Source organism: Danio rerio, chromosome 15 (assembly GCF_052040795.2).
Source record: "Danio rerio strain M-AB ecotype USA chromosome 15, GRCz13ab, whole genome shotgun sequence".
In the NCBI taxonomy this organism is placed as follows: Eukaryota; Metazoa; Chordata; class Actinopteri; order Cypriniformes; family Danionidae; genus Danio; species Danio rerio.
The window spans coordinates 1,375,001-1,390,000 of NC_141035.1; the positions used below are offsets into that span (position 1 = coordinate 1,375,001).

Genomic DNA, 15,000 nt, shown 5'->3' on the forward strand with positions numbered 1-15,000 from the left:
CTATCTATCTATCTATCTATCTATCTATCTACCTACCTACCTACCTACCTACCTACCTACCTACCTACCTACCTACCTACCTACCTACCTACCTACCTACCTACCTACCTACCTACCTATCTACCTACCTACCTACCTACCTACCTACCTACCTATCCATCCATCCATCCATCCATCCATCCATCCATCCATCCATCCATCCATCCATCCATCCATCCATCCATCATTGTATCTACCAGGAAAATAACAAATGTCAAAAGACTTTAAGTATCATTGTGTCTTGAATTACGGGGACACCAGACATGTCCTCATAAACCACAGTAATAGTGTACCTCTTGGTCATACCCATGTCATTATACATTTTAAACCACATAAGCAAGCACAGAAGCGTTGAGTTTTCATGTCTTATGGGCTCTTCAATAGACATATTGAAATTTACGACACGGTGGCTCAGTGGTTAGGACTGTAGCCTCACAGCAAGAAGGTTGCTGGTTTGAGTCCCGGCTGGGTCAGTTAGCATTTCTGTGTGGAGTTTGCATTTTCTCCCTGTGTTGGCGTGGGTTTCCTCTGGGTGCCCTCCTGTCCAAACGCTATAGAGGAATTGATTACCTAAATTGGACGTAGTGTATGAGTGTGTGTTTGAATGTGTAAAACATAATCTGGTATGGTTGGTGGTTCATTGCACTGTGGTGACCCCTGATAAATAAGAGAATAATCTGAAGGAAAGTGAATGACTGAATGAATTCTAGATGAAATGATGAATAAATGTCTTCATGTTAATGGTCATGTGTGTCTGTAAACGCGCATCCACACGTTCTCCACCACCGAGTGAGTGCAAATTAACTCAGAAAATGCTCATGTTTGTATTTCAGTGACGCTATCTTGTTGTCCATTTTTGTTATTTTATTCCAGTTAACAAAATACGCTTTTTTAATCAATAGTTTTAGTCTTAGTTTTGGTTTTCCTTTACTAAAATAGCTATGACACACACACACACACACGCAGATAAAAAACACCCTGCAGTTCAATATTTACCAAATTGTTTATTCTAGCTGATTTTTTTTTTCCATTGTCCTCATGGAGATTAAAAATGTCCCCATATCGTCAAAACTGACTGGTTTTACTTTACATCAGTGGACAATGATTCTCCCTGATGTAGGGAATACCAGGAGCACACGCACACACAATCAGACGGGATGTTTACTCTCCAGAGGTGTCAGGGAGGTCAAGTAAACAGGCTTTGAGACAGCCCCGTCCAGAATGCCCCTGGGATGTGGTTGAAGAGCCATCGTTTCCCAGCAGTCATTGCTGCGAGTGCTTTACAGGAACACGAGTCATGAGGGTCACAGGCCAGAGAAATGACCCCGCCCACACTGACCTGCGCACATCATCATCACACACACATATATACACATGTAGAAAAATACACACACGTACTGTATACACCAGGCATGAGTACACACACACATACATACAAACACACACAGACAAATATGTATACACACACATATATATATAGACACACAAACACACATACATGTATACACAAAAACGCATAGACACACACATATATATATATATATATATATATATATATATATATATAACACAAACATACACATATATATACAGACGCAGACAAACACACGCACACATACATTTATATATATATATATATATATATATATATATATATATATATATATATATATATATATATATATACACACACACACACACAAAAAAAATGCATACTGTATACACCACGCATCTTTAATATCTTCCATTACTGTAATGCACAAAAATAGGGGGCGCTCTTATATGGTCACTAATAGAAACTGAATATCGACTGGTGGTCATGTCTGGTACTGCACCCAAACTAAATAACACCTAAAACTTATTTTTTTTGAGATGTCAACTTCAAATTCGGAGTATAATTTATTAAGATATGAAGTTAAGAGGTTAATCTTTAATATCTACCAATGCTATCTTATGTTATCAGAGCAAGCAGAGCTCGTCGTACTCGGACAGAGACACCACAGAAGATGACTCTGAGTCTCTGGAGGACATGGATTTCTTGAGTCGGCAGAAGAAACTGCAGGCCGAGGCCAAGATGGCGCTCGCTATGGCCAAACCAATGGCCAAGATGCAGGTGGAGGTGGAGAAACAGAACCGCAAGAAGTCGCCTGTCGCAGATCTGGTACGTACTCTCGCTTTTCCTGCCTTTTTTATTATTATTTTTTATTAATTTATTAATTTTGTTTAATTTATTCGTATGGAAACCAAATATTTTAGAGACCACTTATTCTCCCCACTTTAAAATCAGCTTTAGCTACTCATAACTTTAACTAATTAACTAGTAACTAATAGCTTGAATATATTAGCCAGTGCTATATTACTGTTATCGAAATGTTTCCTTAATAGGATCACAGTTGCAACAACTAAATAAAGCTGTCCAGGTTTGCCTTTCCCTTGCTTTTTTTGTGGCATTGAATTTGTCCATTACATTGTTTTATATATCTGTGTTGGTTCTAAAACACGTAAGGATTCATCTCGGATGCTCAAACCTGTTTATAAAAGCCCAAACTACTGTATGAGCAACATGTGTTTATTCATTTGTGGTATTTATAAGCATTACTTTGCTACAGCAATTCACCTTTTTAGATGTTTTTAGAGGCTACATTTAAAGCAAACACCACCAGACTGCCAATGCGCTTTAGATTTTGATGTCTACTTTACAAATAATGTCAGAAATATGCTTAAATATAGTTTATATTCCTCAAAAAATACACAGAAATAGGGGGGAGGGGGGGGGCGCTTTTATATAGTCACCAATAGAAACCATCTACTGGTCATGTTTGATACTGCAGCCAAACAAAATCATATCGAAAGCTCATTTTTTAAGATGTCAACTTCAAATGTATAAAAGCTCAAACTACTGTATGAGCAACAGGCTTTTATTCATTTGCGTTATTAATAAGCATTACTTTGCTACAGCAATTTACCTTTTTAGATGTTTTTAGAGGCTAAATTTAAAGCAAACACCACCAAACTGCCAATGCGCTTTAGATTTTGATGTCTACTTTACAAATAATGTCAGAAATATGCATAAATATAGTTCATATTCCTCAAAAAATACACAGAAATGGGGGGGGGGGCTCTTATATGGTCACCAATAGAAACTAAATGCCATCTACTGGTCATGTTTGATACTGCAGCCAAACAAAATCATATCGAAAGCTCATTTTTTTAAAGATATCAACTTCAAATGTATAAAAGCCCAAACTACTGTATGAGCAACAGGCTTTTATTAATTTCCGTTACTAATAAGCATTACTTTGCTACAGCAATTCACCTTTTTAGATGTTTTTAGAGGCTAAATTTAAAGCAGACACCTTCAAACTGCCAATGCGCTTTAGATTTTGATGTCTACTTTACAAATAATGTCAAAAATATGAAAAAAATATAGTCCATATTCCTCAAAAAATACACAGAAATATGGGAGCGCACTTATTTGGCTACCAATAGAAACTAAATGCCATCTACTGGTCATGTTTGATACTGCAGCCAAACAAAATCATATTGAAAGCTCATTTTTTGAGATATCAACTTCAAATTTGGAGTATGATTTCCTCAGATATTTAGCTTCTGTTTTCTGTCAATGTTAGGGTAAAGCAGCCCTTTACTTGCTTTTTTGTGACATTGTATATATTCATTTGATTGTTATGTAAATCTGTGTTGGTTTTAACCCATGTAAGGTTTCATCTCAAATGCTCAAACCTGTTTATAAAAGCCCAAACTACTGTATGAGCAACAGGAATTAATTCATTTGCGTTATTAATAAGCATTACTTTGCTACAGCAATTCACCTTTTTAGATGTTTTACTGCCAAAATTTAAAGCAAACACCACCAGACTGCCAATGCGCTTTAGATTTTGATGTCTACTTTACAAATAATGTCAAAAATATGCAAAAAATATAGTTCATATTCCTCAAAAAATACACAAAAATAGGGTGCGCACTTACATGGTCACCAATAGAAACTAAATGCCATCTACTGGTCATGTTTGATACTGCTGCCAATATTTTAACATTCCAATGAACACATACAAGGCTTTGTATATGTTTATTTGATTTTTATGTAAATCTGTGTTGGTTTTAACCCATGTAAGGTTTCATCTCAAATGCTCAAACCTGTTTGTAAAAGCCCAAACTACTGTATGAGCAACATGTATTTATTAATTTGTGGTATTAATAAGCATTACTTTGCTACAGAAATTCACCTTTTTAGATGTTTTTAGATGCTAAATTTAAAGCAGACACCACCAGACTGCCAATGCGCTTTAGATTTTGATGTGTACTTTACAAATAATGTCAGAAACATGAAAAAATATAGTTCAAACACACTCAAAATCAGAGGGCGCTCTTATATAGCCACCAATAGAAACTGACTAGTGGTCATGTTTGGTACTGCAGCCAAACAAAATCATATGGAAAGCTCATTTTTTTAGATATCAACTTCAAATTGAAATTTTTCAAACTATGGAGGTCAATGGTTACAGATTTTCTGCATTATTCAAAATATCTTCTTTACTGTTGAGCAATAAAGAAGATATTTTGAACAATGATAAAAAGCTGTAACCATTGACTCCAATTGAATTAGTTTTTCTTACTATGGAAGTCGCCGATTTCCAACATTCTTCAAAATATCTTCTTTAGTGTAGAAGGAATAAACTCATAAGGTTTGCAAACACTTGAGGGAGAATAAATAGTGAGCAAATAGAAAAGATGTGTGAACTAGCTCTTTAAATACAGTGAGACACATCACATTTATTTCACACCTCTCTGTGTCTAAGCATGTGTAATCTTAGTCTCTTTTTCACAACGGAAACCATGAAGCGCTTCATCATTCTGAACCTGCATGAGCAAATGTCAAATTAAGGGTCATCCGTATCAGTTTTGCTAGCGCGACTGCATGCTTTGAGTGTGCTTTCTTATAACCTGCGCATTTATATTAAATGTAAAGTGCGTGAATGACTCATGACATCTCTCTCCAGACCCCAGCGTCGCAGCGCAGATATTTTAGGGCTGAACTGGACTGTCCGCAGTTTCGCGTCATAAGTGCACAGATGCAGCAGTATTCTGTAATTATGATGACACACACAGCGGTCAGTTTATATAAAAACTATTAAGTAAGTTAATGTGAGATGTCTGGCGTCTTGAGTGTAAACGCCTCTGAAACTGGCACAGGAAACAGCTGCACGTGCACTTCCTGCATGAAAATAACATGTTCACATCCCCTTTGAGACAAGAATACAGTCTGTGAGAATTTATAGACTCAAATAATAATAATAAAGACATTCCTTCATTTATCTTCCTTCTATCTATCTTCATTCCACAGTGGAATGAACCGCCAACTATTCCAGCGTATGTTTTACACAGCGGATGCCCTTTCAGCTGCAACCCAGTACTGAGTAACACCTATGCACACTCCATTCTCATACACTACATCCAATTTAGTTCATCAAGTCCATCCATTTATAAGCACAGTGGCTCAGTGGTTGGCACTGTCGCCTCATAGCAAGAAGGTCGCTGGTTCGAGTCAGGTTGGCATTTCTGTGTGGAGTTTACATGTGTTGGCATGGGTTTCCTCCGGGTGGGTGGGAATGAGTGTGTATGGGTGTTTCCCATTACTGGGTTGCGGCTGGAAGTTCATCCACTGTGTAAAACACATGCTGGAATAGTTGGCGGTTCATTCCGCTGTGGTGACCCCTGATATATAAGGGTCTAAGCTGAAGGAAAATGAATGAATGCAGTAAATATTGTCAATGAATCCGATTTTTTTTCCCAGAGATGGGTTGTGGCTGGAAGGGCATCCGCTGCGTAAAAACGTGATGGATAAGTTGGCGGTTCATTCCACTGTGGCGACCCTGGATTAATAAAGAGACTAAGCTGACAAGAAAATGGAATGAATCCGATTTTTAAAAGTTTACTGTCATTGGCAGATAGACAGGGTGCGAATTATTATTATTATTATTATTATTATTATTATTATTATTATTATTATTATTGCGGTGGTTTGGGGGGATTGACCCCCCTAATTAACACTTGAATCCCCCCTGAAGGACATCAAAACACGATTTATGGGGGAGGTCAGCGTTTTAATAATAAGAAATAGCTTTCTCTGATCTTAGATCTATAGCTTAAATATTAATAATTAAAAATGTATAATATAAACATACATGTAACCCCCCTCTAATGGTTTATACCATTGTGAATGCATAATCACACCAATCAGTCTGCAACTGGCAGTTGTAGAGCACCATTACACATCTTAAGTATCCACAAAACACATTTCTTGTAAAATAAGTGTTTACATCTGCATGTAGCTTTAAAAAAAGATCAATTAGACAGCTAATTTGTATAGTTTGAGCTACAGTAACCTTTGAAATAGTTACTGAATATCCCTCAAAACACTGAAAATGTTTACATTTTGTTAATAAATTAAATGTACCCACTTGTAGCTTCATTTGCGATCTTCAGAAACCTACAGTGCATCTGGAAAGTATTGATAGCGCTTGGTTTAGTCTATGGTTTTGTGTTTATTTGCTTTCATTGACATTTTAGTGGTTTGAGATAATATCATAAATCAGAAATAATATATATTGTGTAATATAAGAGAAAATGTGCTGCAGTTTATGATGAGGGGTTTATAGTGTAATATACAACACCAACACAGACAATAGAGCACTGCACACTATTACACATGCTCAGAACAGACACTTCTTTCACCTTTTTAAGGTTAAAAGTTGCCAGAAGAAAGATCAAGATCCCATAATGCAGAGACAAAAATGGAAAAATAAAAACATTAATAAAAAAAATATGGAAAACTGCTAATTTGCATATTTATTTATGCTTTCTGATTAGAGAATTTGTAGATTTTTAGGTTAGGATTTAGTCAAAAAGTGCATTTTTTTGCGGTGTGACATACTGTAAAGTAGGGCATGTGTGGGGGATTTCTCCAGGCTGAACATGAACCATCAGAGTGTGGCATGAATCAGCGTGGCCAGAGCAGAGGCTGATGTGCCCACAGTGAAACTGCAGAGATGCTGACCTCATGACTTCTGCAGGGAGAGCGACGTTTCTCTGTCACGTCACACACAGAGAGAGAGCGCAGCGCAAAATCCCCAATGCTGCATCAACACCCCGCAGTCTGCATGTATGTGTCCCCGGAGCACAAGAGCAGCCTTATGATGCGTACAGATGAAGTCAGAATTATTTGCCCTCCTGCATACTTTTTTCCTTGATTTCTGTTAAATGGAGAGCAGATTATTTTCAGCACATTTCTAATGTAGGAGGTACACAGACATCAATAAATCAGCATATGGATCTCCACAATGGTGACTTTCCTCATCATACTGAGCTCACAGTTAGAGATCTGTCACCATTGCTGAGCTCCATACTCTGAGTCTTGATCTCTGTGTGTTTTCAGTGTTTAAAGGGGAAATGAAGCACTCAGTCTGGTTGACCTTATTTTGTGCATTGTTTCTGTTCTGCTAACGAACCAACCAGACACAGCGACATTCCAAGATGGCGGCGCCCTAGGTCTACAATCTATAGTAAAACATGCTGTTTTCTGCTAAATGGTTACATTAATCGAGTTTGTTTAATATATTTTCGTTAAAGTGGAATCCAATGTACAAAATAAGGTAAACTTGACTGAGTGCTTCATTTCCCCTTTAAAGGGCCATGAAACCCCCCGTTTCAGCAGGATGTTTTCACACCTCGAGTTTGGAAAAAGTCAGGAAAGTGGGCGTGTCTAGCTTTGTTTGGGTGGGAGTGTAGGGGGAGGAGAAATGGGCAGGGTTTGAATAAAAATGGGCAGGGTTTGGATAAAAATGGGCAGGGTTTGGATAAAATTGGGCAGGGTTTGGATAAAAATGGGCAGGGTTTGAATAAAAATGGGCAGGGTTTGAATACAAATGGGCAGGGTTTGGATAAAAATGGGCAGGGTTTGGATAAAATTGGGCAGGGTTTGGATAAAAATGGGCAGGGTTTAAATAAAATTGGGCAAGGTTTGAATAAAAATGGGCAGGGTTTGAATAAAAATGGGCAGGGTTTGAATAAAAATGGGCAGGGTTTGGATAAAAATGGGCAGGGTTTGGATACAGATGGGCAGGGTTTGAATAAAAATGGGCAGGGTTTGAATAAAAATGGGCAGGGTTTGAATATAAACGGGCAGGGTTTGGATACAGATGGCCAGGTTTTGTATAAAAATGGGCAGGGTTTGAATAAAAATGGGCAGGGTTTGAATATAAACGGGCAGGGTTTGGATACAGATGGCCAGGTTTTGTATAAAAATGGGCAGGGTTTGTATAAAAAATGGGCAGGGTTTTAATAAAAATGGGCTGGGTTTGTATAAAAATGGGCAGGGTTTGAATACAAATGGGCAGGGTTTTGGATACAGATGGGCAGGGTTTGAATAAAAATGGGCAGGGTTTGAATAAAAATGGGCAGGGTTTGGATAAAAATGGGCAGGGTTTGAATAAAAATGGGCAGGGTTTGAATAAAATGGGCAGGGTTTGGATAAAAATGGGCAGGGTTTGAATAAAAATGGGTTTGGATAAAAATGGGCAGGGTTTGAATAAAAATGGGCAGGGTTTGAATAAAAATGGGCAGTGTTTGAATAAAAATGGGCAGGGTTTGAATAAAAATGGGCAGGGTTTGGATTAAAAATGGGCAGGGTTTGAATAAAAATGGGCAGGGTTTGAATAAAATGGGCAGGGTTTGGATAAAAATGGGCAGGGTTTGAATAAAAATGGGCAGGGTTTGAATAAAAATGGGCAGGGTTTGGATTAAAAATGGGCAGGGTTTGAATAAAAATGGGCAGGGTTTGAATAAAATGGGCAGGGTTTGGATAAAAATGGGCAGGGTTTGAATAAAAATGGGCAGGGTTTGAATAAAAATGGGCAGTGTTTGAATAAAAATGGGCAGGGTTTGAATAAAAATGGGCAGGGTTTGGATTAAAAATGGGCAGGGTTTGAATAAAATGGGCAGGGTTTGAATAAAAATGGGCAGGGTTTGAATAAAAATGGGCAGGGTTTGAATAAAAATGGGCAGGGTTTGGATTAAAAATGGGCAGGGTTTGAATAAAAATGGGCAGAGTTTGGATAAAAATGGGCAGGGTTTGAATAAAAATGGGAGTTGCCATTTGGGCACGCGCTTCTGACCGAGTACAAACAAACACACACGCAGTGGAGACAGTGTGTTTAATGAGGGTGGGATGTTTGATACCGCACGTCGTATAAGAGAAAAAGCCTCTGCATTTCTCTGTAACTCAGATGCACTCAGGAGGTCAGAAAGCCGTGTGTGTGTAGACTATCCTGTCACAAAATGCGGCGAAAATTCTACACGACGGTCGGCAATAGTTTGCTTACAGTGTTCACGTGTTTACACACTGAGAGCAGCATTTACAGCGGATCTTTCAATATTGCAGTGATATTAACGTACTGTAAACTGAGTAACTTAGAAATCATTTTGACTAAGGTCTGTCTTTAAACACTGAAGGAGTACTGCTGAGCATACCAACTATAACTTTGCCATCTGAACGAACAAAGAAAGGGCGCTGATCACACACCCTTACCGAATCTGTAGACAGGATAATCAACACATACTGGAGCTGCGTCTTTATTAAGAGGAGACGAGCAGCAAATCCGGATCTCACCATTGATGAGAAATGCTCTCGAGTAAAAAATGTTTCAAACAAGCGCATTTCTGCCGCACGTCGCGTCTACGGATCCACACGTGAGTCCAGCAGTGCTCTTATAGAGAAAAAATTAAACACAACCTTCACATTATGAAAGCAACACTGGCGACCCGTATCTCCAAATAATTCTTATTCTTCTCCCACAACTTTTGGCAACACGACGTGTGTCGTTTCTCTGCCGTCTGAACACTGTTTCAGGTACAGTCTAAGAAAGCTAGCATGCATACTAATGAAGTTGCAGCACATACACAATAGAGCGCGCTGATTGGTTTGAACCAAGCCTTACTCATGAATGAATGCAACACACTCAGAGACGTAATACGGGACGCCCTAGTACAGACGTCCAGTCTCCACGCTGGAATACACACTAATATCTCAGGGCCGTGATGCAACTTCAAAAATTCGTTTCAAACCTGAAGTACGAATTTGCTCGAAATAACGCAAAAACTATCAATTTACACTTTTTAATGAGAAATATGTGTCCTAATATTGTTTATAGCAGTGTGGGACACATATATGACTGTCAACAGCTCAAACACATGTGTTCTGGTGTTTCGTGACCCTTTAAAGTGTTACAGTGTGTTTTAAAACCTGCCCAAACTTTGCTGGATCTCAATAAGCAGAGTCTGAGGATTACTATTATTAGAAAAAGGAGAACATGCAAACATCACACAGAAACGCCAACTGACCCAGCCGGGACTCGAACTAGCGACCTTCTTACTGTGAGGCGACAGCACTAGCTACTGCGCCACTGCTTCGCCCAGATTAGTCAATCAAAATACTGTACATCACATTTCTTCTCGATCTTCTTGCAGTAGCACAGCAGCCAAAGAGAAACTAATATGAGCACTCGAGAGTTCACCACAACGGTGACGATTGAGTAAATTCAATCAAAATAAAACAATGAAAAAAACAAACAATCGCTCTAATTACGTTTGTAGACGCCTGACAGTCATAAAGTCAAACAGGTGAGTAATAAGTGAAGCTTCTAGCTGAAATAAAACAAATAAGACTTTCTGCAGACGAACAAATATTATCAGACATACTGTGAAAAATTCTTTGCCCTGTTAAACATCATTTTGGAAATATTTAAAAAAGAATAAATAATTCAAAGCGGGGCGAATAACTCCGAGTTTAACTACAAATAAAGTCTATAAAGCTTTAAAAAACTATTATTATTATTATCTGGTGGAGCTCAGGTCTGTCTTAAAGGGACAGTCACCCAAAAATTTAAATTCTGTCATCGTTTAATCTCCCTTCACTTGTCTCACACATGTTTGACTTTCTTTCTTCTGTTAAACGCAAAGTTTGACTTCCATAGTGTTTGTATTGTGCGGATTCATTGCTTAGTTAGTAATCTGATTGCCTCCAGTGTTATTTTGAGGTGTTGGTTGACCATTGGGGATTTCGCAGTTTAGGGGATCTGTTCTCCAGTCGCCACGGCTCAGATCTGCTCATGTCAACCTTAGTCAGACCAAAACTGAGCTCTGGCTTAGAAAATTCCTTGGAAACACTCGGTTGATCTTAAAGAGGCAGCGGTGATGCTGTTCCTCCCGGTGTCAGCGGGACATCACATTATTAGATCATCGCAAAACCCCACACCAACACTCTGGAGGAAGCTATAACATCTAAATCTTTAACATCAACGACAGCTTGTACAGTCAATACAGTGAGGCTGTTCAGACGCTATACTGTATATGTTATAAAGAAGAGCTTTGCGCATGCCAATCTTCTACTGTCCAGTTTTGGTGAGTCTGTGTGAATTGTAGCCTCAGTTTCCTGTTCTTAGCTGACAGGAGCGGCACCCGGTGTGCTCTTCTGCTGCTGTAGCCCATCCGCCTCAAGGTTGGACGTGTTGTGTGTTCAGAGATGCTCTTCTGCAGAGCTCGGTTGTAACGAGTGCTTATTTGAGTTACTGTTGCCTTTCTATCAGCTGGAACCAGTCTGGCCATTCTCCTCTGGCCTCATCAACAAGGCATTTGCGCCTACAGAACTGCCGCTCACTGGATATTTCCTCTTTGTCTGACCATTATCTGTACACGCTAGAGATGGTTGTGCGTGAAAATCCCAGTAGATCAGCAGTTTCTGAAATACTCAGAGCAGCCCGTCTGGCACCAACAACCATGCCACATTCAAAGTCACTTAAATCCCCTTTCTTCCCCATTCTGATGCTCGCTCTGAACTGCAGCAGATTGTCTTGACCATGTCTACATGTCTAAATGCAGTGAGGTGCTGCCATGTGATTGGCTGATTAGAAATGTGCGTTAACGAGCAGTTGGACTGGTGTACCTAATAAAGTGGCCGGTGGGTGTACGCCAGCCAAAGTACCAAACAAAGTTTTGGTTATTTTCCAAACTTTTCTCAAAAGCAAAGGATCTTTCTATTTTCGCGTCACTTACTGTAAATTACTGCAGGTAAGACCACTTTTCGCTCTTCAAATAATGACACATGCATTTATTTTTTTGTGTCTGCATTACTGCAGTTCACTCTAAAACAGGGTCCATTAAACACCACATGGCCACAAGTGATGTTGTCATGATGTTATGCTAGTCTATAAGCCTGTCTTAAAGGGACAGTTCAACCAAAATTAAAAATTCTGCCATCATTTAATCTCCCTGGGGTGACACGGTGACACGTTTCTGCGTGGAGTTAGCATGTTCTCCCAGTGTTGGTGTGGGTTTCCTCCGGGTGCTCCGGTTTCCCCCACAGTCCAAACACATGCGCTATAGGGGAACTGATGAACTTAACTAGTTGTAGTGTATGAGTGTGTGTGAATGAGAGTGTATGGATGTTTCCCAGTACTGGGTTGCAGCTGGAAGAGCATCCGCTGTGTAATATGTATGCTGGAATAGTTAGCAGTTCATTCCGCTGTGGTGACCCCTGATGAATAAAGGGACTAAGCCAGGAGTCGGAACCTTTATTCAGCATGATGTTTTTAGCACATGCATTTTTAAGAGTCATTTGGATGTCTATATCTCAAGATGCCTCTTTAAAAATGCATTTGCTTCTGTTTTACTATAAATTACTAAACACTACTAATACTGTATTATTATTTATATCACTGTAAATAATACAGGTTTTAACAAAACCTTAATTTATGTCCATGCACAACTCAAAAATAAACTAATATGAAGCATCACATGGGCGACGCAGTGGCGCAGTTGGTAGTGCTGTCGCCTCACAGCAAGAAGGTAGCTGGGTCGCTGGTTTAATCCTTGGCTCAGTTGGAATTTCTGTGTGGAGTTTGCATGTTCTCCCTGCGTTCGCGTGGGTTTCCTCCGGGTGCTCTGGTTTCCCCCACAATCCAAACACATGTGGTACAGGTGAATTGGGTAGGCTAAATTGTACATAGTGTATGAGTGTGTGTGTGGGTGTTTCCCAGAGATGAGTTGCGGCTGGAAGGGCATCTGCTGCCTAAAAGCGTGCTGGATAAGTTGGCGGTTCATTCCGCTGTGGTGACCCCGGATTAATAAAGGGACTAAGCCGACAAGAAAACGAATGAATGAAGCATCACATGTTGAGCAAGTCCCTGAATGAAGAAAGAACAATTTAGACTACTTTTATTTTCACCACTCATGAATGTTGCTTGAATTTAGGTTGCCATAAACAAATGTAAGATTTACATTGGTCGAAACGTCCTTTTATTATTAACTGGGTTCTTGTTAGTTTTGCTATTTAAAAAAAATTGCAATAAAAGGCGATTGTAATTGTATTTTTGATAGGACACTGAATTTTAGTGATGGTTATTAACGATAAAATAATATTGAAGGAAAAAATCCTCTGAATTTTGTGATATCTGGGAGGCGTTTTTAAACTTTGTAAATAGCTGAGATATTGAAGAAGCTCTGGAAGTCTGAAGTTGTGGAATGTTAATTGGTGCTTGATTAGAATTATTTTTAATTTTTTTTATTTATTTATTTATCATAATTTTATATATATATATATATATATATATAATATATATATAATAATTTTTTATTATTATTAATTAATTAATTTAATATAATATTATTTTTATTTTAAATGATTTTTTAATAAGGATTATTATTTTATTTTGTTTTTTTTCCTAAGCCTGTCTAGTGTAAGTTGTGAGTATTGGGGTTTGAATTATTGTAAAATCTTGAAAAAACTCAATAAAGACTTGTTATAAAAATAATAATAATAATAAAGGAAGACAGCTGGAGAGCCACGTATTTTTGGCCAGAGAGCCACATGTGGCTCGAGATCCATAGGTTCCCTACCACTGGACTAAGCTAGGAAAATGAATTTAATCTCCCTTCACTCGTCACATTGACTTTCTGATTTCTGTTGAACACAAAATAAAACATTTGTAAGAATGATGGACACCACTGACTTCCATAGCATGTGTTTCTCCTACTGTGGAAGTCAGTATGTATGCATGTTTTCAGCTTTCTTCAAGATTTCTTCTGTGTTCAGTGGAAGAAACTAACTCATCTCAGCACTTGAGGGTGAGTAAACAGTGAGTAAATCTTCATTTTTGGTGAGCTGCAGTATCGCCTTAAATGGGGAAATACATTTTACTGCAAAAAAAGGCCACTTCAGTGAGTGAACAAATAGGAAAGTAAAACTCTCAGACGGGTGATTTACCAAGTGTGATCCTGGTATTTGTAATGTAAAAAACCTGCTTTAGTTTCTGTGGAGGGATTGTGCAGCTCATACTGATTTGATTCATGATCTCTGATGTCCAGCGTGGGAGAGTCCACTCTGTTTTTGTATGTTTATTATAATAACGCAATAATTAGTATTATTTACAGGGAAACTTCAGTTCTGGGTTACTGGAATTCTCTGGATTACTCGAGCGTGATTGGTCAGTGATGTCATCAGCTGAACTACAGAGGCTGATTAAGTCATTATGTGCTGTTTTGCTGACCAACTTCCTGTTATTGAGTCGTCTTCAACCACAGTATTGAACATCAGCGCAGTGGAATAACTCTGACATGAGCAACATTGCCATGTTATATAAATATCTCAGTCACCTAAATGTCTAATAAATAAGGCAGCATGGTGGCTCAGTGATTACCACTGTGGCCTCACAGCAAGAAGGTCACTGAGTCATGATCAAGTGTTTCTGTGTGGAGTTTGCATGTTCTCCCTGTGTTGGCATGGGTTTCCTTCAAACACATGTGTCATAGGGGAATTGAATAAACTAAATTGGCTGTAGTGTGTGAGTGTGTATGTGAGTGAGAGTGTATGGATGTTTCCCAGTACTGGGT

The 15,000-nt window shown here is 38.6% G+C and overlaps 1 protein-coding gene across 1 annotated transcript in view; it reads left to right on the forward strand.

Annotated features, from left to right (window-relative positions):
* schip1 (schwannomin interacting protein 1) overlaps window positions 1-15,000 on the forward strand; it is a gene marked incomplete at its 3' end in the record, with an annotated part of 37,161 nt that overhangs the window by 17,633 nt on the left and 4,528 nt on the right. The window contains 1 exon segment of the mRNA NM_001017906.1: window positions 2,003-2,200. Within this exon segment, the coding sequence (NP_001017906.1) occupies window positions 2,003-2,200 (198 nt within the window).